General features: G+C 45.3%; 1 protein-coding gene across 1 annotated transcript; it reads left to right on the top strand.

Annotated features, from left to right (window-relative positions):
• Positions 1–456: 456 nt before the first annotated feature.
• galr1b (galanin receptor 1b) lies at positions 457–25,379 on the top strand. The gene is made up of 3 exons (XM_071921890.1): positions 457–1,125; positions 4,223–4,288; positions 25,062–25,379. The coding sequence occupies exons 1-3, from the start codon at positions 457–459 to the stop codon at positions 25,377–25,379; spliced, it is 1,053 nt and encodes a 350-aa protein (XP_071777991.1).

Below are 25,379 nucleotides of genomic sequence, written 5' to 3'. Positions count from 1 at the left end.
GCTCCAAGATAAAACCGTCAAATGTGTCACTTTGAAAATAAAACAATTGATTATTGTGATTGTGCAGAGCGACAAAATGTTGAACGGAATTACTAATACAAAGCGAAAGTGCTGCTATAACATAGATACGTAAAAGATGACGTCATGTTAATGACTTGTGCTGGTAGGTACGTGCTTTAATTTTGGAAAACTTTGGCCGGAAGTGGTATATTTTATTCTGGCTGACTTGACTGGTTCACTCAGCCGGTTTGGAGGCACGAGCGCGCGCTGCCGCAGGTGGAACAGGACAGCTGCAGTTTGAGTTACAGCTGTTATCATGGCTGCTGTGTCACAGAGTGTTCTAGTTGTTTCAGTAGAACTGTGTTCTAGTTGTTTCAGTAGAACTGTGTTCTAGTTGTTTCAGTAGAACTGTGTTCTAGTTGCTGTTTGACATTCCCGAACTCCGGCGGCGGAGCCATGCTGCTGCCGAGCAACGAGTCCTCAGTCTGGACTGAAGTCCTGGACTCGAACCGGTCGGACCGGGGCTCCGGGGAGGGGCAGGCCAGCCCGGAGGCCGTCATCGTCCCGCTCGTTTTCGGCCTGATCTTCCTGCTCGGCGTGGTGGGGAACACTCTGGTCATGGTGGTGATCGGGAAGATCAAACCCGGGAAGCGCTCGAGGAGCACGACCAACATCTTCATCCTGAACCTGAGCATCGCGGACCTGAGCTTCCTGCTGTTCTGCGTCCCGCTGCACGCGACCATCTACTCTCTGCCGGAGTGGATCTTCGGAGCCTTCCTGTGTAAGTTCGGCCACTACTTCGTGATGGTGAGCATGCTGGTGAGCATCTTCACCCTGGTGGCCATGTCGGTGGACCGGTACATCGCCGTGGTTCACTCCAAGAAGTCTCCGTGCATCCGCAGCCGGCGGAACGCGCTGGCCGGAGTGTGCGCGATCTGGACGCTGTCGTTCATCTTCTCGGTGCCGGTGGCTCAGCACCAGATCCTCACGAGCCACCCCAAAGCCCCGAACAGCACGTTCTGCTGGGAGAAGTGGTTCGGCGCCTCCAAACAGACTTACAAGGTGACCATCCTGGTGATCGGCTACCTGCTGCCTCTGCTGCTCATCACCTGCTGCTACACCAAGGTGAGCCCGGAGCTAATGTTTGACTTTCATTAACAGTAAAATCTTATTAACAACCGCACGGGAAGATCAAAGGGCGAAGGCGCTGCGCTGCCATAAACCCTGCGCGTAAAACCAAGTGTCAAGTTAGCCGGAATAAAGACTAACACTTCCAATTATAACTTTCAAAATAAAACCTTTACTGAGTACCAAAGTAAAAAAAAAAAAAGACTTATGGGGGAATCTGTAGGAAGTTAAAATGCAGTTTTCCAAAATGTCCTTTCCACAGCATATTTTATACCCATATAGTCCCGTGCAACATGACAAACTCCACAGACTCAAACACAACAGCTTCACCACGCAGTTTAGAAGGATATACTGTTTGTTCCTAAAGCCAATAGCCGACAATATGAGCTCCAGTCCCGACAGTCAGGTCAGTCACAATAATCGCTGTGTGCTTTCCTTATATCCAAATATAATCTATTGCTGCATTCCATTAGAAGTCGGAAGTCGATAGTCCCAAATTGGAATTATAGACTTCCGATCTAAATGCGTTCCAGTGCGTCTGCTCTGGAAAACATGAAGGCAACACTCTTTCCCACTGATGTTAACGTTAGCTATCTGACAACGCTCTAGTAACGTTAAGCTGTGACGTCATACCGCTGTAACGCCAGCTGTGGTTATGTCGGAGAACTCGGCCGGAATAGATGTTGAACGGCCGTTCTGTTGCACTTTTCCGTGTCGGAAGTCGTTTTTCTCAAGAGAGTTCCGAGTGCAAAGGAATGCAGCATTAAACCATAGGTGTCAAAGTGTATGCTTTTATTTTGAAGGCAGATCAGTGTAGTTTCCGCTCTTGTCCGGTCTAACTGTGTTTAGCTTGACGCCGCTGTGCGTAACGCTCTTTGGACCTTCAGACTCAGCTGATCCTTCAGTCTGCTGATACAGAAACATCAAGACCTGCAGCTGAACTCTGTTTTTCCACTGAGACAACAACTCCTCCCAGTCCGTGTGTTTTAAAGGTTCAGTCTGTGTGTTTTAAAGGTTCAGTCCGTGTGTTTTAAAGGTTCAGTCCGTGTGTTTTAAAGGTTCAGTCTGTGTGTTTTAAAGGTTCAGTCCGTGTGTTTTAAAGGTTCAGTCCGTGTGTTTTAAAGGTTCAGCCCGTGTGTTTTAAAGGTTCAGTCCGTGTGTTTTAAAGGTTCAGTCCGTGTGTTTTAAAGGTTCAGTCTGTCTGTTTTAAAGGTCCGTGTGTTTTAAAGGTTCAGTCCGTGTGTTTTAAAGGTTCAGTCCGTGTGTTTTAAAGGTTCAGTCTGTCTGTTTTAAAGGTTCAGTCTGTTTTAAAGGTTCAGTCTGTCTGTTTTAAAGGTTCAGTCCGTGTGTTTTAAAGGTTCAGTCCGTGTGTTTTAAAGGTTCAGTCTGTCTGTTTTAAAGGTTCAGTCCGTGTGTTTTAAAGGTTCAGTCTGTCTGTTTTAAAGGTTCAGTCCGTGTGTTTTAAAGGTTCAGTCTGTCTGTTTTAAAGGTTCAGTCCGTGTGTTTTAAAGGTTCAGTCCGTGTGTTTTAAAGGTTCAGTCCGTGTGTTTTAAAGGTTCAGTCTGTCTGTTTTAAAGGTTCAGTCCGTGTGTTTTAAAGGTTCAGTCTGTCTGTTTTAAAGGTTCAGTCCGTCTGTTTTAAAGGTTCAGTCTGTTTTAAAGGTTCAGTCTGTGTGTTTTAAAGGTTCAGTCTGTGTGTTTTAAAGGTTCAGTCTGTTTTAAAGGTTCAGTCTGTTTTAAAGGTTCAGTCTGTGTGTTTTAAAGGTTCAGTCTGTTTTAAAGGTTCAGTCTGTCTGTTTTAAAGGTTCAGTCTGTTTTAAAGGTTCAGTCTGTTTTAAAGGTTCAGTCTGTCTGTTTTAAAGGTTCAGTCTGTTTTCAAGGTTCAGTCCGGCTGTAAAAACACTGATGGATGGATTTCATGTGTTTTTCATAGAGGAATAAACTGACATTAAGAGAGACTCTCCCAGTGTCAGACCTGATCCAACAAGTCTGCAGATGTACTGTAACAGCGTCCTTTTTTTTCTTTCACTTTGCTTATTAACTAAAGTTAGAACTTGAAGAAGTCACTGTCTGATAGAGCTGCTGGTGGAGACGCATCATCATCCATGCTGCTAGGTTCACATCCAAACCCAGCTGATATTTCTAGATTGTGTTGTGAACAAATATATATTTGGTATTTCTGTCAGCTTGTCATCATGTTAGCTGAAACTGAAGCCGCTGAAGTCTCTCTTTATCCTGCAGGCTGATAATCTGCTGCTCTGTGGCTCTGTCTGGAAAACCAGATTGTGTTTTCCTCTCAGTCTGGAGCTCGATGGCTGAGAGACAGAGTTTTGTTGTTAATACAAATTTGTCTCTGTAACATTAAAGCTCCATATCCTCCACTGTCCAGAGTTTTATTTTGTGTGTTGAGGTCCATTCAGAGCTGTGTGTGTGGTGTCATGAACCAAAAACACTCTCAATCCATTTCTCCACGTTCATTTTCCAGCATCTCTCTGAGCCTTACCAAGAACAGGCCGTTTCTGTCTCCGTGTCTTTAAGGCTCATTAATATTCACGACCCTCCGTTCCGATCGGCTAACCGTTTCGAGAGCGAAACGTGAGACGCCGCGGCCCGGCGGCTACAGGTAGGGAAAACTCTCCGGTAATAAACGACGACGACCGCTCGACCGCTTTGAAAAAAACACTTTGTTAGTCTATTATTTCTTACAGAAATGATAATGAGCGAACCTTTGTGACGCCGCAAAGTTACGGAAGTCCAAACGGCTCGTTTAGAGGCTCGCTTTTCTAATATGGATTGTGTGGATTTAGTTTTGATGCTTTCACCATGTTTAGATACACATCCAACTCCTTTATCATCACAGAGGAGAGGGAGGCCTGCTTTACATGATGTGGGACTTTATAGAGGGAATGATCTGTGATGCTGATCAAAGACTGATGAGGGATAACTGCATGAAGAAGACTTCTACACTGTCTGATGCTTCTCTGCTGTCAACAGGCTGGAGAACTGATGCTTCTGTAATGCTAACAGGTAGAACGAGGACAGTAGTGATACCACAGAATTCTCCCTCTTCTAATTATGCTTTGCTTTACTTTCAGGTGTTGTTCCATCTTCATAAAAAGATGAAGAATATGTCCAAGAAATCTGAACGCTCAAAAAGAAAGGTATGTTCCTTCCTCTCCTGTCTTTCTTTCCTGTTTTCTCTTCCTCTGTCTCATCTCTCTCTCATCTGTCTGTCATCAGTACGAGTCGAAGCAGTCGGCCTCGTGTCGCCGCTCTGCTGTGAACAGAGATCAGAAGTCGCTCAGTGTAACTGGAGATTCACCGTCTGTTTATTCAGAGGGAAAGTGAAAAGTTAAAGGTGGAGGAGGAGGAGGAGGAGGAGGAGGAGGAGGAGGAGGAGGAGAGGGAGGGGGAGGGGGAGGGGGGAGGAGGAGGAGGAGAGGGAGGGGGAGAGGGAGGGGGGAGGAAACGGCCGTTTGAAGGTTTCGATGCTGCTGGAAATCCTCAGTGGTTTGATGGAACATTTGTCAGGAGATAAAGAGTTGAAACGTCACATTTAAGCCTTTAAACTCTGTGAGCGACTGCAGGACGACTTCACCTGCATCAAACCCCAACAGTTTGACTCTGAAACACTCTGGAACATCAGCTGGAGTTCATCAGCTGAACTCCGGTCCAAAAGGAAAACAGCTTCATGTTTAGGAATGGACACGAAAATTCGCGATACAAAGTAGTTGGGAAAATGTTTGTGGTTTCAGCTGCGGTCCGATGTGTGAGAAATGTGATTCAGAACAGAGTTTTCTTTGGGAGTTTTCAGCTGAAGTCTGCTGAGATGGAGTCAGACCTGAAGCTGAGGACGCTCCGCCGGGCTTCAGGTGGACAAGAGACACCTGCTGTCTGTCAGCTGATATCACCTCTGGACCGGATCTGAATAAAGTGTCGCTGAGAACTTCACTCTGCATGCTGTAGGGATGCAGTGAACGTTCGACATGAAAACTCACAATACAAAGAACCTACTGATATGAATCATGGATTTGTGGTTCCAGCTGCAGTCTGATGTGTGAGAAATGTGATTCAGAACAGAGTTTTTCAGCAGAGAGTTTCAGCTGGGTGAGTCCATAAAGAACTGTAAAATAAAGCAATAAATTGTAATGTAAACAATGTGCATTGAATTCACATTAGCAGTCTGCAGAGGGCCATATTAATTGATTGATTGATTGAGCATTTATTTAAACCTCAGAAACACACTGAGAGAAGCTTCTCGTTTTCAATGGTGAGAAACGGCAGCAGCAACAGAAAGTATTTACAACCAGATATACAGAATATGAACATAAAGTGTCACGCCCTGCAGGCTAGCACAGTAAAGAAACTCTTATCAGATTTATTACAGAATGTTTTACCAGTTTCACTGTTACTGGAACAGGAAAGTGTCCTGTGGTCCGCTTCATGCAGAGAGCAGATCTGCAGAAGCTCAGCTGTGCTTCATGTTGGTTTTCCAGTGAAGGAAGAAAACAGCAACAAGACAAACAGACAGTGAGTCAGTGATCCAGTCAGTGATCCAGTCAGTGATCCAGTCAGTGATCCAGTCAGTGAGAGTTTTGTCTTCAGGCTGCAGCAGCTTCAGCATCACAGAGAAAACCTCCATCGCTGCTGTGTGTCGATGTGTTTGAGTGTTAAATCTTTTCCAGTCTGAAGCGGAGCTGCTTCTCTTTCTTCTACTTCTCTAGGGAGAAATTTCCCTGGTAGACAGATTGACTGATTTACCTTTTTTTTTTATTATTATTCTTTAGAGTTATTTGTGGATGAAATTGGTCTTAAATTTTATTTGAACTGGCTTTAAAAAGATCTGAGAAAAGTTTTAAATTAAACTTTCAGAAACCTGTTATTTGCGCTTTTATTTTGGTTTTCCCTCAGAAATAAAAATATCCTGATAACCTCAGACTGAGCGGTGTGGCGTATCGAGCCGACCGCGGGGCTGGATGTGTTTCTCCACCTCTACATCCTGTTGTCTCTGATGTTCACACTGCAGCGCTCAGCCAAATGTTCCCTCGTCTTTCTGCGGAAATGTTCAGGTTCAGCTCCGATCCGGTCCGATCCGGTCCGATCCGGTCCGGTCCGATCCGATCCGGTCCGGTCCGGTCCGGTCCGGTCCGGTGAGCAGCAGCTGATCCTCTGCTGCTGATAGCTTTTATAGAGTTGCAGCCTGTTTCCAGAGGCTGTGTGGAGGAGGAGAGGAGCAGAGGAGAAGGAGGAGAGAAACAGAGGAGAAGGAGGAGAGAAGCAGAGGAGGAGCAGAGGAGAAGCAGGAGAGAAGCAGAGGAGAAGGAGGAGAGGAGCAGAGGAGGAGCAGAGGAGAAGCAGGAGAGAAGCAGAGGAGGAGCAGAGGAGAAGCAGAGGAGAAGCAGAGGAGAAGGAGGAGAGAAACAGAGGAGAAGCAGAGGAGAAGCAGGAGAGAAGCAGAGGAGGAGCAGAGGAGAAGGAGGAGAGAAACAGAGGAGAAGCAGAGGAGAAGGAGGAGAGAAACAGAGGAGAAGCAGAGGAGAAGGAGGAGAGAAGCAGAGGAGAAACAGGAGGAGCAGAGGAGGAGGGGAGAAGCAGAGGAGGAGCAGAGGAGAAGCAGAGGAGGAGCAGAGGAGGAGCAGAGGAGAAGCAGAGGAGGAGCAGAGGAGAAACAGAGGAGGAGCAGAGGAGAAACAGAGGAGGAGCAGAGGAGAAGCAGAGGAGAAACAGAGGAGGAGCAGAGGAGAAACAGAGGAGGAGCAGAGGAGAAACAGAGGAGGAGCAGAGGAGGAGCAGAGGAGGAGCAGAGGGATACTGAGGCCTGTAATGTGAGAGCCGCTCCCCCTCCCAGCAGGACAGTGACGGGACGATGGGCTGCAGTTCTCCTCTAATGGGAGGCGGAGGGTTTGCTCAGGCGGGTAAATGTGATCGCTATGGCAACACACCTTTAACCTTTTCCCTGTCAGGCTTTCAAAGGAGGAAGCCTAATTAATGTTAATCTGAAAGAAAAAAACACTTATCAATGTAAACATACCTGGAAGAGGAAAAAAAAGATTGGTGAATGAATTAGAATAAAACGTAGCGTCATAAATTCAATATTCCTCTGAAGCATTTAAAGGAATATTTCACGGTGGTTGAATAATAATAATAATAAACTTTATTTCCATAGCACTTTTAAAAAACAGAGTTACAAAGTGCTTTACACTCCGATGCAAAAGTATGAATTTAATCAACGTTTCGGCACTTAATGCCTTCTTCAGGATAAGAAGGCATTAAGTGCAGAATCGTCAATTAAGTGTAATAGAATAAAATAGATAAATAAAATAGAGATAAAAACAAAATAAAATATACTAAAAAAAAGACAGACCGTAGAATCATGTAAAAGCTATTGAATAAAAGTATGTTTCGAGGCGAGTCTTAAAACATGACACAGAGCAGACTGAATCTCCTCAGGACTCTTCCACAGACCGGGGTCCTGACGGCAAAGACTCGTCACCTTTGGTTTTTAATCTGGACTTTGGGATGGAGAGCAGCGTTAAGGAGGAAGATCTGTGTAAGGCTTCAGAAGATCAGAGATGTATACGGGGGCTAAACCATTAAAGGCTTTATAAGTAAGTAGAAGATATTAGTAGATCAATTCTGAATTTGACTGGCAGCCAGTGTAGAGAAGCCAAAATGAGAGAGATGTGATCAAAATCCTGGCTGCTGCGTTCTGAGCCAGTTGTCGCCTGGAGAGGACCTCGATACTGAGGCTGGACCACAGAGAGGTACAGGAGTCCAGGAGGAGATAAAGGCATGAAAGCTCTTTCAAGGTCGTGGAATGACAGAAAAGATCATATTTTTTAGATGTTTCTCAGCTGATAGAAGCATGAGCGACCTACTCCCTGGATTTGCTTTTCAAAATTTAGGCCAGGATCAAAAATGATTCCCAAATTTTTGTCAGAGGGCTTAACGCTCTTAGCAAGATCATCAAGGGATTCAATAATTTTTGGAGTATCCCCAGACGGTCCTTAAGTGAGTCAAGCCCAGCGGTGTTAGCCGGGGTAACTGGTAAATAAAGCTGAGTGTCGTCAGCATAACAGTGGAAAGAGATGTTATGATTCCTAATTATCTGGCCAAGTGGGAGCATATACAGGGAAGATAATAGAGGACCCAGACCCAGTCTCAGTGCTGTGTTTAGACCTGAAACCAGATTGGAATTTTTCAAAAAGCTCATGTCTGTTCATGTAGTCTGTTACATAAACTGCTTTTTCAAGAACCTCTGAGAGAAAAGGAAGTTGGTCGGCTGGGTCTCAGCTGGGCTTTTCAGTAGGGCTGAACCAGTGCTGCTCGAAATCAGATGGACCAGACCAGAGGACCGAGAGGAGGTACCAGAGTGTAGCTGTGACCTCCTCACAACATACTCATGTACATTCCACTACCAATATTGGCAATATTGGAAACATAGTGTAAAAAAAGAAAAAATATCTAACACATATACAGTGACACCAGCTGTTGTTCCCCTTCATGCAGTTATCCTGCATCAGTAGTGCAGGTAGGATGAGCTAGACTGATATTCCATAATATTGTGGAGTATCAAATATCTCAATCAATATATTGTGTTTACTGTTTAGCAGCAGTTGGACCATTTCAGAAATGTTTTGGGCTGAGGACAGGTCACCTGACCAGTTTTCTTGTCTCTGATTGGTTGATGTTGAAACTGTAATATTCACTTTGAATATATTGATAGGAACGTCTGGTGATTCACAGTAATGTTAGAACAATGAGATGGTTATTTCTATTGGATGCTGAGCAATGCTTCATTTTGATTGGACAATATTAAAGTTCTATGAATATGAAGCTGTCCGTAACAGTCGACCTGTTCACCTGCTCTTCATCGGGACACATCATGACGTTTTCCATCCTGGAGTCTCTCTAGATACACAGCGAACAAAACAGGCAGAAACCTTCCAGCAAGGCTTTCTCTCTGATCAGACTCGGCTGGATTCAACCTGAAAAATTTCACCTTAACAGTGTAAAATGTAATTTTAGCCTCTGGGCTTTTATTACCTGCAGTCTGTCAGGTGGAGGGGGGGGGGGGGGTGTCCTTGTGTTTCTGTCTCTCTGAGGACTGAATGTTCAGAGGGACGGGGAGACCAGGACGATCCACCTTATATCAGAGAGTCAGGGTCAGGATTTGGGATTTTCTATGGAATAAACACAAGTCAGTAGCATGTGCTCGCAATGCAAATCTGTGTGTGTGTGTGTGTGTGTGTGTGTGTGTGTGTGTGTGTGTGTGTGTGTGTGTGTGCCGCCTACACCTCTCTTTCAGTGACGACATATTTAGACACTCGCTGCACTCATTCCATCATAATGGCAGAGGCGTTTTTGTACCATAAGATCATCGATTACATTCTTGCCTTTGTTCTCGCTCATGCAGCAGCTGGTGCTCTGCTCGTCCTCGGTGGATTCCTCCGCTCTGCAGAGTGACGCCTCGCTCTGTCTGCTGCTGCGTGGACAAACCCACACCTGTGTTTAAAGACTTGATGACACACACAGCATTTTCGCCTCCCTCAGGTGTGAAAGATGCAACAGGTGCAGATGGGAGCAGAGCAGCTTGATTTCTCACATCATCTGTTCAAGAAATATTATTATTTCATCAGTAAAGATGAGGCAATTTAAATCACCAGAGGGACGAAAAAGTTGGAGTTTTACTTCTACAAACATTTCTCAGAAGAAATAATCTGATTGGTTGAGTTAAACCTTAGGTTAGTGCTGTGTTGCGACTCGCTTGTCGGCCCTCCTTGGATCCGCCTCCACAGCTGTGATTGGACCGTTCACTTTGAGCCTCATTCCCAGCCTCCTATCAGGGAGCGGCCTGGAGCTTCTCGCAGTGTGATCGACTCGTCTGTCTCGTGAGGCGGCTGTCTCCGTCCTGGTGGCGCCGCTCGTTAGGAAAAGACCCCAAATATACTGTCGAGTGTGTTGTTCAGCTGTTGTTCCGTAGGGGATTATGGGTAGAAGGAGACAGAAAGCCTAGCAGAACAAAATGAAGTCTGGACTGATGCTCATATTCAGCTGTTTCTTCATGTGTTCTGAACTGGTGTGAACACCACAGAAGAAGAGACAGACAAGTCCATCATGTTACATAAAGTTACAGGAAGTCTAGTCTCTAACCTGCAGGATGACAGGTTCAAACTGTCCAATCAACAAGCTGCTGTGAGTCATGTGACTTTTGTTTACAAGCTCTGGTTGGCTTGTGATTGATTGGTCAGTTTGAACCTAAACGAACCAAATACAAAAATACAATAAAGGAAACTTTTCCTCTCTGGTTTGGACCAAAGAAAACCAGCTGGAGGTTTGATCACATCCTAAATCTGTTGTTGTTTTCTCTGTACTGCAGCATCAGGAGCAGGATCAGAGACACCAAACTCCTCAGCATCGTAACACATTGTGTCTTTTCTCCTGTTGCTTCAGCTTCAGTGAAGTAAACCTCCATCAGAGGGGAACTGATGACAGTTTGGGTTTGACTTGATCCAAATTCTGTGGTTTCAGACAGTAGGGGAGGCTGGGACGCTGTGTAACCTGTCATGGTGAAATGTTAGACATGATGGTTTCTATTTTGACAGTTGAAAAGCGGAGTAATCTGAGGTGATTCATGAAGTTCCTGCTGCAGAGACACTTCACTGTGCCGTTACTGTCCGCAGCGGCCCAGGTGACAGCCAATGAAAGTCAATATGCAAATAAAGTGTTACATATTAAACACTCCCTGATCATCCACACATAAGTACAAGCACAATGGATCCAAACCAGAAATGTCAGAAAGACGAAGTTCTCTCCTCGAGAGAAGAAAACTGTATGAAGAACTAACAGTGAAACTCTCTGACAGAGCGGCTTTTAGACAGATTTGGTTTGATAATTAAGCTTTTCTTTAATGTAGATAATAAGTTTGAGGTATTTTTGTGCAGTTATTAATTTATTCCTACAGATCTTCATCCCAGTCTGTCTAGATCTGACTGATCAACAATCAATCATATTTCAGTGATCAGAAGCAGGCGGTGCTGCCAAAATAACTCAAGTGGTAAAACTGAGGCGGTAATCTGTTTATGAATCTGGAAAATACAGAGAGAACCGAAAATGGTTCTTCAGAGTGATGTCACTTCCTTCACATCCACTCAGTTTCACTCAGTTTCACTGGGAGAGAGAGAGAGAGAGAGAGGGGGAGAGAGAGAGAGAGAGAGGGAGGGAGGGAGGGAGAGAGAGAGAGAGAGAGAGAGAGAGGGAGAGAGAGAGGGGGAGAGAGAGAGAGAGAGAGAGAGGGAGGGAGAGGGGGGGGGGGGAGTGTTACTGCTTCACTTTCCTCCGCATCATTTTCCCTGTTGGTCTGCAGTTTTGAATCAGCAACTTTCTTATCTCAAACCCTTTTATATACTCACTACGCTTCTCTTCTCTTCTCTTCTCTTCTCTTCTCTTCTCTTCTCTTGTCTTCTCTTCTCTTCTCTTCTCTTCTCTTCTCTTCTCTTCTCTTCTCTTCTCTTGTCTTCTCTTCTCTTCTCAGTTATAAACAGACAGTAAAATAGAGGCTTTTAAACAGTTTTGGAGCGTTGGGTCTTTTCCTGTCAAGCTCTGATTTCATTTTGAACTGTTCAGTCGGTGAACATCTGACTCACCGGTCGGTGAAACTGACCTGCTGGCTGCAGCTTGGCTTGTATTGCATGTGGTAAAATAATAATTTAATTTATACCCGGGATAGCAGCTACTTTCCCAAAGGATGACAGAAAAAGGAACATTTGAAAATGATTTACTGCATGTGCAGAAGCTATTAAACAAAACATCACTGATTAAACTGGATTTCTCTTGGCCGATAGTTTAGACTGATTGCCAACTGATTTTAAATTCATCATTTTGCCTCCGGAGCAGAAATGATTACCACATTTCAGATTTTGAGGAAATCTCAAACCATTATAACCTTTCTCTAACTGCAACTGATTGCAGTATTGGTTAGATGCTCATGTTTATTCATGTTATCGGCTGCTACTCATCATCTGCTGAAAACATGTTTAGAGACTCAGTGAGAGGAAACGGCTGAACTGACTGTAATGATCTGTAGAAACAAGATCTTGTGAATCCATGTGACTAAAGTCAGGTTCACATTACACGTCAGATCCGCTGACGATCGACACGACCCCGACCATGTGATTCTCTCAGCCAATCACCATGAGGAACAGTGGAATTAGAGAAGTACCGTAACAAGCAAAATGGAGAGCAGGAAACCGCTGCAGTGCAAACTAATCTGCACAGATAACAGAAAGAAGATTAGATTTGTTACTTTGTTTATTGCTTATTTCCGTTTTGGACTTGAATAGGACTCGCTCTGTTCAGGACTCGCTCTGTTCAGGACTCGCTCTGTTCAGGACTCGGTCTGGACTTGGTCTCGACCCCTTTTGAGAATTCAAGTTACTGTAATTTATTTCTGTGAATGCGCCTAACTAGATCTAACTGATCCACAATCAGCCATAGAACAGAATGATATAGAAAAAACGGAAAAGCACAAGACACACAGCAGCAGATTTTATTCACAACACCTATAAACACTCTAGCAACCACTACTAACACCCTAGCAACCACCCAGAAACACCATAGCAACGACTTAGTAACACCCTGGCAACCAACTACCAGCTCCCCAGCAACCACTACTAACACCCTAGCAACCACCTAGAAACACAATAGCAACCACTTAGTAACACCCTATCAACCAACTACCAGCTCCCTAGCAACCACTACTAACACCCTAGCAACCACCTAGAAACACAATAGCAACCACTTAGTAACACCCTAGCAACCAACTACCAGCTCCCTAGCAACCACTACTAACACCCTAGCAACCACCTAGTAACATCCTAGGAACCTGTAGAGACACCCTAGCAACCACCTAGCAACCACTAGCAACATGCTAGCCACCACTTTGCAAAACTAGCAAAGACAAAGCAAAGTCAAAGGGACACATTTTTTTGGAAAATGTTGCCTTTTCTAGTTATTATTATTATCATTATTATTATTATTATTATTATTATTATTATTATCATTATTATTATTATTATTATTATTATTATTATTATTATTATTATCATTGTTATTATTATTATTATTATTATTATTATTATTATTATTATAATATTTTGGACTCAGTTTTGACTGGACCTGGTCTTGAACTTGGACTTGATTGTGGTCTTGACTCTACTGCTCAGGTGAATCACAGTCTGCACCGTTCAGGAGCCGGCGTGCGCTCGTACACCCGGCAGTACGGTAGAAGTGAAGAACTAACTAACAAACTACACAGGAACAAAGTATTTAGTTCAGTGATTCTCTTGGGTCCAACAGGTGGAGTTTTAAAAGGAACGCAGCTTCGCTCTCTACAATCATGCAGTCACCCAAACTCTAAGCTCAAAACCAATAAAACAACAACTCCAAAAAGTTTTATGACAAGATAAGACTGAATCCAAAACACAACAGAAGAAATGATGGAAAACGGTAGAACAGCAGTAAGATCTGTGATGGAAATCAACAGGGGAAATAACAAGGGGAATAAAAAGTTTGTGGTGGAAAATCTCTTTACTGAGACAGAGAGACTGACAGTTTTAACAGGGAGGAAAGGAAAACTCATATTCATGATTATGGAAACAAAGCAAACAGCATATTCCTATCTTTTTATTTAATTAGCCTTCCAAGCCCAAAGTCACTGCAAGGCAGGAAATGGATGGCGTCTTTCTTGGAAAAACCAAAGCTGTTTAATGAGCTGTGTGTGTAGTGACGCTCGCACAGTTGTTTCCCCGCTCGCTGCATAATGAAGAGTGCTGCTTAAATGAACAGGTTCTCATTCTTCCTTTGTAATTAATAATTTCAAATTTTTCGAGAGGCTTTGCCACGTAAATTCAGTCCCAACAGTATATTCACAGTTAAGTGTTGGATATTGACTGTACACAGAAAAACAGTCAGTGTTAATTGAACTGGGAGAGTTGTTCCAGAGGAGAAAGACTGACAGCAGGAAGCAGAAGGAGAGGCTGAAACTGAGCATGCTCAGAACTTAGAGGGAAACGGAGATCATGAAGTTTTCAGTAAAGTCTGAAACTGTCCGAGTCTCCGGTGATCCTCCTCGGTCCTGCTGACCGGACTTTGCTCCGCAGCTGGAGACAGGAATATGAATGGAAGGCATGGATATTGTTTTATTTAGAATAAGGCCAGTGGGATTATTGCTATCCATGTAAACGTATTTACTGACAAAATTGTAATTTTTTTGGTGGACTATTCCTTTAAAGTCACATGTTTTAAGACGTTAGATCGCCCCCGGGTCCCGCCCCTGGTGTCTGGTGTCAGGAGGGACTCGGGGTGTTGGACGGGCTCCAGCAGCGGCCCACCCTGTGAGGAGCTCAACACTGAGCAGGACACATTAAAGCTCCGGCCCAGTTCTACTTTACAGTAATCTACTGCCAGCATGCTCACTGTTTAAAGTCTTCAGTGCAGTAAAGAATATCTTTACTGCTTTTGGATCAGGGATATTTATAGTTTTGTCAGTTGTCAGGATAAATATTTAGATAGGATGACTAAGAATAGAGGATATTCCCTCTGTCTCCACTCCACAGTGTCAGTCTGCACCGACTGCAGGACGGGACGGGACAGGATGGGACGGGACAGGACAGGATGGGACAGGACAGGACAGGATGGGACAGGACAGGACAGGACAGGAAGGGACAGGATGGGACAGGACAGGACAGGATGGGACAGGACAGGACAGGATGGGACAGGACAGGACAGGACAGGTCTCTCTCTACAGGTCCGTCCACATCTAGAAACAGAACTAGAAACTAGAGGGATATCTTCAACTGTTAGAAGATTTAAATCATTCAAAGTAAGTAGAATGTCTTTGTTCCAGAGGTGTGACCAAGTCAACTTCGCTCGAGTCCCAAGTCAGTCTCAGGTCTTGAGGCTCAAGTCTCAAGTCAAGTCCCAAATCTAGATTACCAAGTCAAGTCCAAGTCATGTCATTAATGTCAAGTCTCAAGTCTAAATGTAGAACAGCAAGTTAAGTCAGAACAAATCAAGAGTCCAGTATCAATTTAATATCTTAAAGAAAACTAAATATCTAGGACTTTTCAATGCAATATGGTTTTAATAGGATAAAAACTTGGTAAGAGCATCATGAGTTTGATTTCTATAATCAGTTTCAACTTCAATAAATTCAATCATTCCATACAAATTCAGAAAACAGAATTTAAATTCAGTCGTCCGCTGGAACAAATCTCATCACTTTCAATCTAAGTCATTTACACAAACACAAGATCTCAAGTCAAGACTTTAGAAACCTTTTCAAGTCATCAAAGTACAAGTCAGAGTCAAGTCCCAAGTCACCAGAACCCAAGTCAAGTCAAGTCTCAAGTCTTCTCTTCATGCATCAAGTCAAGTCTCAAGCTATTAACTCGAGTCTTAGTCATGTGACTCGAGTCCCCACCTCTGCTTGGTTTACCACTACAATGATAACTGTAAAAACATCTGAAACGATTACTGTAACTATATTTTTGGTTTGATTTTAAATGTTTTTTTTTTTTTGATAAAACAGCCAATCAAATTAAAATTGTAAGAAAGAAGGGGGCGGAGCACTCGGTCAGATAACGTGACTCACTTCCTGCAGACAGAGATCGGCTTCCTGAATCTTGTATTTTGATTTGATCGCTCGTCTGTCAGGAGAGAAAACTGCCATTAGATCATCAAGAAATACTCATAAAATTCCTGTAAAAGAGCAAAGTAAAAGCAAGTCAGTAAAGTAAACTTCCTCCATTCTGGTCTGAAAACTCGAGCGCTGAAATAAAACAAAATCATTGCAGCTTTCCTTCAGGGACTGGAGAGCTGGGAACGTTTCCTCTGCATTAGTAATGTGTTTGTTTGTGTGTTTTGTTGTTTTTCAGATTTTTGTGTTTTGTTGTGAAGAAAGTTCTCAGATGATTTCAGCAGGTGAAAACACAAAGAAGGTTCTCAGATAAACTCAGTGATGTTAAGGGAGAGGCTTTACTTTACTGGGAGGATGATATGACATCCTCTCTTCTTCTTCCTCTTCCTCTTGTTTTTCTCTTCATCTCTTCTTACTCTCTTATCTTCTTTCCTCTTCTCTCTCTCCTCTTCTTCCTCTCTTCCCTTCCCTTCTTCTCCTTCTCTCCTCTTCTTCTCTCCTCACCCCTCCTCTCCTCCTCCACACGAGCCTCCCTACAGCAGGAGGTGGAGAAGAAGACCTCCGCCTCGTCACGCTCTCCCCTGTGAGGAACACAGTGAAGCCTCGCTGTGATCATCAAACTTCAGCTGAACTTTGACCCGCGAGCCTCCGGCTTCAGTCAGATCAGAGCCAGCCGGGCGGAGGCAGATCGATGGATCTTTGTGGTTGAAATCCAGATTTTTAATCAATTGGATGAAGGTTCCCAGAGTTGAACTGCTGAGACTCTGTTCACACAGAGAGGAACGTCTTCAGGGAACAAGAGGTTCAGATGAGTTTAAATCACAGCTGTTTTTGGTTTGTTTTGGATCAAACTGTCTGATTACAAACCAACCAGGACTTCAGGCTTGAAGGGTGTGTGTGTGTGTGTGTGTGTGTGTGTGTAAAACATATCTGATTCCACTTCCTGTAACTTTATCTAGCATGATGGACTTGTCTGTCTCTTCTTCTGTGGTGTTCACACCAGTTCAGAACACATGAAGAAACAGCTGAATATGAGCATCAGTCCAGACTTCATTTTGTTCTGCTAGGCTTTCCGTCTCCTTCTACCCATAATCCCTTGTGTTTCGGGGCGGTTTCCTGTAGTTGGAGTGTCAGTTCTCTTGTTAGAGGACCGAGACTCTCGCTGCCGTTATTTGGTGCCACCAGAGGTCAAAGGTCATTGTTCACCTGGACAAACCAACCAAGTGAAGGAGGAGAAGAAACCGATCAGATTCTGTCCCTCTGATAGGAGCGTCAGCTGAACGCCTCAGATGTAATTTAAACCCTTCAGTCTGGTCTGAGATGAGGAGCGGTTCTCTCCTTCATCTGCTGCTTCACAAACTCTCTCCTCTTCCTCCACACTTTGTTTCCTCTCATTAAGCTTCTCAGTCAGTTCTGCTCATCCAGTCATGAAGCTGCAGCTCCATCTGCTCTTTCAAAGAAGGCAAAACACTGGAGTGCTGGCAGTATGAGAGTGTGTGTGTGTGTGTGTGTGTGTGTGTGTGTGTGTGTCTGGTTTAACTACTTCTGAGATCCATAAATCCCCTTCAGCATATGATATCTGCAGGACTGGATGTCCGCCAGTAGAGCTCATCCCTCCTCCAGCACCGTGCAGCTGTCAAGATATTCCAGTTCCACATGTCGGATTTTCACCAAAACTTTATACCATCACCGACTGGTTTCACATTTTCCTGACTGGACCTGAATGGGACATCTGCTGTTAACCAATCAGCTCTCTCTCTGTTCAGTTTACATCAGAGCTGCTCTTCTACCGCTGGACCAAGGTTTGGAGAAATGAGCCGGTCGGTTCTGAGCTCTCCGCTGCCTCCGTGCTGTCTGATTGGTCCGATAATGGAGGGGAGGATTGTCTCTTCTTCTGTCTGCTGATTGGCCACAGAGTCTGATGATGTCATGTGAATCCGTTCAGAAGTTATCTGCCTTTCGTTAATAGAAGAGTTAGGGTTCGAGAACTGAAGAAGGATCGCTGAATGTCCTGGGAAGTACAGCAGGGCAGCGCTAATGTGTGTGTGTTTGACTGTGTGTGTGTGTGTGTGTGTGTGTGTGTTTGTGTGTGTGTATGTGTGTGTGTGTGTGTGTGTGTGTGTGTTTGTGTGTGTGTATGTGTGTGTGTGTGTGTGTGTGTGAGAGAGGTGTTCCTTCTAGAGGTCGGCTGTACTTTTGACTACAGCCTAGAGGAAGCCTTTCTAACCAAGATGCTGAAATATCAACAGCTGGAGCAGAACATCTCACATCTGGGCTACAAGTGTAAACTTTTAGTTTTCATGTTTGGCAGCCTGGGTCATGTGACGAGCTGGAGGGGCGGGGCTTCAGAGGGGCGGGGCTTCAGAGGGGCGGGGCTTCAGAGGGCCGGTCTCCCTCAGAGAAGGACAAGCAGTTAGAGAGGTGTTGTTCAGTATCTGCTGTCAATATGAGGAGGAGCTGCTTTTTATCCCCATGAAGTGGATCCTGTCTGTTATCCTGTCTGTTATCCTGTCTGTTATCCTGCCTGTTATCCTTCCTGTCTGTTATCCTGTCTGTTATCCTGTCTGTTATCCTGTCTGTTATCCTGCCTGTTATCCTTCCTGTCTGTTATCCTGTCTGTTATCCTGCCTGTTATCCTTCCTGTCTGTTATCCTGTCTGTTATCCTGCCTGTTATCCTTCCTGTCTGTTATCCTGCCTGTTATCCTTCCTGTCTGTTATCCTGCCTGTTATCCTTCCTGTCTGTTATCCTGTCTGTTTTCATCCTGTGTGTCTGCAACACTGTGGCTGCCAACCAGGCACTTATGTAACTGACTGACTCAATATCTGACTGTATTCATAGTGTTTATGTCCTTTGTATGCTTGTATTGATGTGGACATAAATAAATCTTTCATCTGTGTGTGTGTGTGCGTGTGTGTGTGCGTGTGTGTGTGTGTGTGTGTAATAAACTTTCAATTTGCAGCAGTCAGATTAGTGTGAGCTTGTTTCCCGCTGCTGGCAGCAGCTTCCTCTGTCCCATCAGTCCTCCTGTGGAGTCTCACCATGTTGGTTTGTTAGATTTTGTATTAGTGTTGGTGTTGGTGTTGGTGTTAGTGTTGGTGTTAGTGTTGGTGTTAGTGTTGGTGTTGGTGTTAGTGTTGGTGTTAGTGTTAGTGTTGGTGTTAGTGTTAGTGTTGGTGTTAGTGTTGCTGTTGGTGTTAGTGTTAGTGTTGGTGTTAGTGTTAGTGTTGGTGTTAGTGTTGCTGTTGGTGTTGGTGTTAGTGTTGGTGTTAGTGTTGCTGTTGGTGTTAGTGTTGGTGTTAGTGTTAGTGTTGGTGTTAGTGTTGCTGTTGGTGTTGGTGTTAGTGTTGGTGTTAGTGTTGCTGTTGGTGTTGGTGTTGGTGTTAGTGTTGGTGTTAGTGTTGCTGTTGGTGTTAGTGTTGGTGTTAGTGTTAGTGTTGGTGTTAGTGTTGCTGTTGGTGTTGGTGTTAGTGTTGGTGTTAGTGTTGCTGTTGGTGTTGGTGTTAGTGTTGGTGTTAGTGTTGCTGTTGGTGTTAGTGTTAGTGTTGGTGTTAGTGTTGCTGTTGGTGTTGGTGTTAGTGTTGGTGTTAGTGTTGCTGTTGGTGTTAGTGTTGGTGTTAGTGTTAGTGTTGGTGTTAGTGTTGCTGTTGGTGTTGGTGTTGGTGTTGGTGTTGGTGTTGGTGTTAGTGTTGGTGTTAGTGTTGGTGTTAGTGTTGGTGTTGGTGTTAGTGTTGCTGTTGGTGTTAGTGTTGGTGTTAGTGTTAGTGTTGGTGTTAGTGTTGGTGTTAGTGTTGCTGTTGGTGTTGGTGTTAGTGTTGGTGTTAGTGTTGCTGTTGGTGTTGGTGTTGGTGTTGGTGTTGGTGTTGCTGTTGGTGTTGGTGTTAGTGTTGGTGTTAGTGTTGCTGTTGGTGTTAGTGTTGGTGTTAGTGTTAGTGTTGGTGTTAGTGTTGGTGTTAGTGTTGCTGTTAGTGTTGGTGTTAGTGTTGGTGTTAGTGTTGCTGTTGCTGTTGGTGTTAGTGTTGGTGTTGGTGTTGGTGTTAGTGTTGCTGTTGGTGTTGGTGTTGGTGTTAGTGTTGGTGTTGGTGTTGGTGTTGGTGTTGGTGTTGGTGTTAGTGTTGCTGTTGGTGTTGGTGTTGCTGTTGGTGTTGGTGTTGGTGTTGGTGTTGGTGTTAGTGTTGGTGTTAGTGTTGGTGTTAGTGTTGGTGTTAGTGTTGCTGTTGCTGTTGGTGTTGGTGTTGGTGTTGGTGTTGGTGTTGGTGTTGAACTACTGAACTGATAGAAAGCTGAAACAGATCTGCTCTGCACCGTCTGATCTGGCTCACAGTATATGCCGATACATTTTGATGGTTTGTTTTCTCCCCCTCTGGTGCCAGATGGGTGGGGTTTGCATCAGACGACACCTGAGTGTGCAGCATGAGAAGGTTTCGCAGAACTGAGAAGTTATTTTACCGAGCCGACCGTTCGCCTGATCTGAACACAGACAGGAACTGAAACGAGCTCATGACCGGCATCGACTAATTCACTTTTTTTTAAGATATTTTTTTAATTTTATTTCAGCTTTATTAGACAGTCACATTAGAGAGAGACAGGACAGAGAGAGGGGAAGACAGGCAGCAGAGGTTCAGACTGAGCCTTGATGATACCAATGTGTTTATATATGAATGTGAATATGAAAAACTGTAATGTGTGTGTGTTGGATAGATACTGTGGATGAATAGTAATTAGTAAAAAGTTTCCGTCTTTGTGGATGAAGAGTTTCCAGACATTACTGTGTGTTTGATGCCGCGACCTTTCCCAAAGATGTCCCGGTGGGGTCTTCAATTAACTTCAATCAAATCAAACTTCAATCAGTCGACTCTTACTGTATTTTCGTTTCTTCGCCATTAAAATGATCGACAAGAGCGTTTCTCTGTGGAATCCTCCTGGTAACGAGACGCTCTGACAGATGGGGTTTGTACTTTTTATGGCGCCGTCGCTCAGCTGGAGAGGAGGAAGCTTTTAGAGAGCAGCTGGAGCTTTTTTTCCAAATGATGCTGCAATCATAAACCTGAGAGAAGAAGACGGTGGAGAGAGAGAAAAACCTGTGAGGTGAAGTCAGGCGGCAGGTCGGTCGGGACGGACCGCATCACATCCAACATCAGCTGTCATGGAGATTTCCACCGTGAGTCTCGCTGATCCGCTCCGTCTGTCTGCCGAGTCTCAAGTCGCTTTAAATGACAGCTGTCTGTTGTCCGTCTGTCAGATTTACATCAGTTTTCTTTTTCTTACTCTTTTTCTATTATTTTGTGGCCATTTCCGCCTTTTTTATTCAACAGTTGAAAGTAGAGAGAGGAACAGATTGGGAGAGAGGAGGATGACATGCGACAGAGGTCCCGGGACGCCGTGGTCACATGGTTCACCTCAGACCGCCGAGCCAGCAGGACGGATCAGACAGAGGCTCCGGTCTGCAGATACAAAGTTCTGAACAGACAGATCGTGTGTTTGGTACTTTAGTATTGACTTTCATAATGTTACGTTGTTACGTTGTACCGAAGAAGAGAGAAACCGAGCTTCGGACACCACCGAAGAAGAGAGAGGCAGGACAGAGGCAGGAAGCTGCAGCGGACAGGAATGTGCGAGGAATTGTCCGATGATTGTTTTCCAGAGAGAAAACAATCTGCTGCACATCAAAAAGAGTCAAGGGAGAACACCCCCCCCACACACACACACACACACACACACCCCAGGGTGGATCAGAGACAGACGGCCCGGGACAGACAGGAGGAAGTACACAAAACACACCCGACGACAATGAAGCTGTTTGTCTAACACTGAGTCACACAGATTTATAACTATATATTTATTTAACTGTATACAGATTTATAAAACGTGCAACAGTACAACAAGCTTCACTTCTTAGATCGCCAACAGCACAAACAAACAATAGTAAGGGTCAGAGGTCACAGTGTGACAGACTCCTGTGACTGTAATGATCATGTGAAACAGAGGTGAAGAAACAAGAGGCAGGTAGAGCACAGCGTCCGCTGGGCAGATCAGGCTGCAGGTGTTGATGGGGAAGGTGGATCCAGGTGTTCGGAGGCCAGTCGGTTACCGGTCAGATCTGATGATCTGAATCCGTCTCAACGAACCAAACGAGAGAGATCTCCTCAGTGAGCAGCGGGCGGAGGATCATCTGATCCTGTCGGTCTGCAGCTGAACGGCCTGCTGGGAAATAAAGCAGAGTGACGACAGATCGGCTGACAGAACCGAACCGAACCGATCCGCTCCACGGACTCGGTTCTTCCGGACCGTCTGACGGTCCCGGATCCATCCAGACCCGGTTCATCTGACTCTGTGTGGTGGGCAGCAGCCCGTCTCAGCAGGAGGTGAAACAGGTGAAGCCATGAATGAGAGTTTTGATATTTTCACACGCTGGCTGGGCTGGAGGAGCAGGAGACCGTCTGATATACGAGGAGACCGAACCCCACCTGGTTCCCTACCTGGATCCCACCTGGTTCCTGCCTGGTTCCTGCCTGGTTCCCTACCTGGATCCCACCTGGTTCCTGCCTGGTTCCCTACCTGGATCCCACCTGGTTCCTGCCTGGTTCCCTACCTGGATCCCACCTGGTTCCTGCCTGGTTCCTGCCTGGTTCCTGCCTGGTTCCCTACCTGGATCCCACCTGGTTCCTGCCTGGTTCCCCACCTGGTTCCCACCTGGTTCCTGCCTGGTTCCCACCTGGTTCCTGCCTGGTTCCCCACCTGGTTCCCGCCTGGTTCCTGCCTGGTTCCCGCCTGGTTCCTGCCTGGTTCCCCACCTGGATCCCACCTGGTTCCCGCCTGGTTCCCACCTGGTTCCCACCTGGGGGAAGTGGGGAAACATGGGAGGTGTCCACACGCTGTTTTTAATTGCAAATCTGTCAGGTTTTCAAATGATTTTGAGGTAACTTACTTTCCAGTGGCCATGAGATTCCCTCTGTCCCTCGACAAACTTTATTTGGGCAGAAAGTTTGCATCACAGTTGAAAGGTGAAGTGGAACCGCTCACTGAGTCTGTGCTGCTGCGAGCCACGGTGCCAAGAGAGGGAAGGACAGAAGGGATTTGAAGTTTTTTTAGCACAAGTCACTCTGCCGGTCGGTCGGTCGGTCCCACAAATATAAAAAAACTTTACTGCGGCTGACGTGAGGTTTCCCACCAGAGATCCTGAACAAATCAGTCGAGCCAAATGTAAAATATGTAAAAGGCCCGTTGAGGAAAGACAGGATCACTGAACCACTTGGACTTAAATACTGAGAACCGGAGACTAGACGTGACCCGAGGACTCGACTTGGACTCGGATCGGAACGTTGAGGACTCGGGACTCGACTCGGACCGGAGACTCGGTGACTCGACCACAGCACCGCAGAGTATAAAGATCCACAACAGGCTGCTGAAGGGTTCTCCTGTGTGAAGTGCTGCAGCTCCTCTTGTCTTCTCGGTGTTTTCTCTGGTTCAACAGCAGCGGCTTGTGTTTCTCTCCACCAGGAAACTCACATTTACCACAAAATGAATGAAGTTCTGGTACTTTGGAATGTATTTTAAGTCTCTGGGCTCTTATGTGACAGACTGGGTGCTGTGGAGATACTGATGGATGACAGGTGGAAAAGAAATGTGTCACATTCTGTCTGCTCTTCACCATACTGTGGAGATTTGATGACTCAGCTTTAATTCAGGCAGGCAACATTTTAATTGGTGCCTCTGTGTACAGCAAGTCACATTTCCACCCACTTCACCGGCACTTCAGCCAGGACTTCAATATATATATATATATATGTATATATATACTGTATAATATATAACCTGTTTAAAACTATCATGTTATAATGACTGTGGACAGGAAGCCTCTAGACTCTGCCTGAAGCTTTCCCTCACTAACTAACACTCCAGTCCTCTGCACACCTCCTAACTTTCTCTTTAAACACACACACACACACACACACACACACTCACACACACTACCACATCCTCACTTCTCCTGTGGCTTCACTTTCTTTATCAGAGCTGTCTGAATTGTATTTCATTTCCCTTCTTCCTTTATCTATTTTGTCGTTTTGCAGTTTTTTTGGTCTTTTGTCACTTCTAGATTCTGGTTTCCAGTCCAGTTCTGTCTTTGCTTGTTATCTTGGTTTCTGGATTTTCTTCTGTCTGTATTTCATCACTGTGTTTTTCACTGTACAGTAAACTAAACTCCTGTACAGTCTGCTGTCCGGTGCTGTCATGGGATCCAGCTTTGTTCAGACCTCCATGTGAGTTTACATGTTGACTTTATTCTTTCACCAGTGGAGTGATTCGCAGCACAGGACAGCGAGCTTCAGCTTTACCACATGGGCTTTTCATTTTCACTTTCCTCCAGTTCTCCGGCCTCCTCCCTGCGTCAGATACAGCTCTGCTTCTGGAAATCTCTCTGAGCGTTGAGCCGGCTGAGAGGAAACAGGCGGTTCCTAGTCCTGTTGGACCGGCACTACACTGTGTGGCTGCCGGTCCAGAGTCCTCCCATCAAAAGCCGTGTGGAAAACAGTCTTTGCGTCACTTTGACTTCATGTAGCCAAAGTTTCCAGAATTTTGCCATTCTGACGAGCTTTCTGACGTCCTTGAACGCTTTTCTGTCACACGAGTAAAACTTATTGTTTGAAAGTATTTGCAATAAAGTATAAAATCTCACTTTTGTGTGGCTTGTCCTAGTTGTTTACATATGGATGCCTTAAAATTGTCTGCCACTCTTCTTCTACGCCTCGTCCCTGTGCGGCGAGCCGGAGCAGGACAGACGCTCTACAGCTCACAGGGAGGAGGTGTAGAAGGTCAGAAGGCTAAATGAAGTCAAAGTGCTGCAAAGATTGTTTTCCACGCAGTTTTTGATGGGAGGACTCGGGACCCACGCAGTGTAGTGCCGGTCCCAAAGGGGCTAGTAAGAATCAGTCCGTGTCCCACAGCTTCATCCTCAGCTGTGTTCAGCTCCATGAGACAGAAACAGGATGCTGAGATACAGTCTGTCGCTCTGAAGAGCCGAGAGAAACTGACTGAACCATCAGCACAGTCTGATGGAAATCACTCCCGCTTTGACCCGACCTTCTCCCACTGGGCTGTTTCTCTGTTTGTTGTGCAGAGCTTCAAATCTGTTATTAATCCTGAAAATAAGACCGGAGGAGTTCATTTCCAAGTCAGTGAAATGATCTGTGCCCCTGGAGTGTATTAAACTTTCCTGTCGATTCTCTGTGTTAACAGACGGCCCAGACGGTGCTGCTGGTGGTGACGGCCTTCCTGATCTGCTGGATGCCGTACCACATCATCGCCATGTGGGTGGAGTTCGGCAGCTTCCCGCTGAACGACGCCTCCTTCGCCTTCCGCATCGTCGCCCACTGCCTGTCCTACGGCAACTCCTGCGTCAACCCCATCCTCTACGCCTTCCTGTCCGAGAACTTCCGCCAGGCCTGCCGCCAGGTCTTCACGTGCCGCCTCCTGTACCCGCCGGCCCCCAAGGGGAAGGCGGTACGCATCCGCATGGAGAACTTCTCCACCACGCACTCCACCACCAACATATGA

This window comes from Centroberyx gerrardi, chromosome 1 (assembly GCF_048128805.1).
Source record: "Centroberyx gerrardi isolate f3 chromosome 1, fCenGer3.hap1.cur.20231027, whole genome shotgun sequence".
Taxonomy (NCBI): domain Eukaryota; kingdom Metazoa; phylum Chordata; class Actinopteri; order Beryciformes; family Berycidae; genus Centroberyx; species Centroberyx gerrardi.
This window is presented reverse-complemented; position numbering and strand designations above follow the sequence as displayed.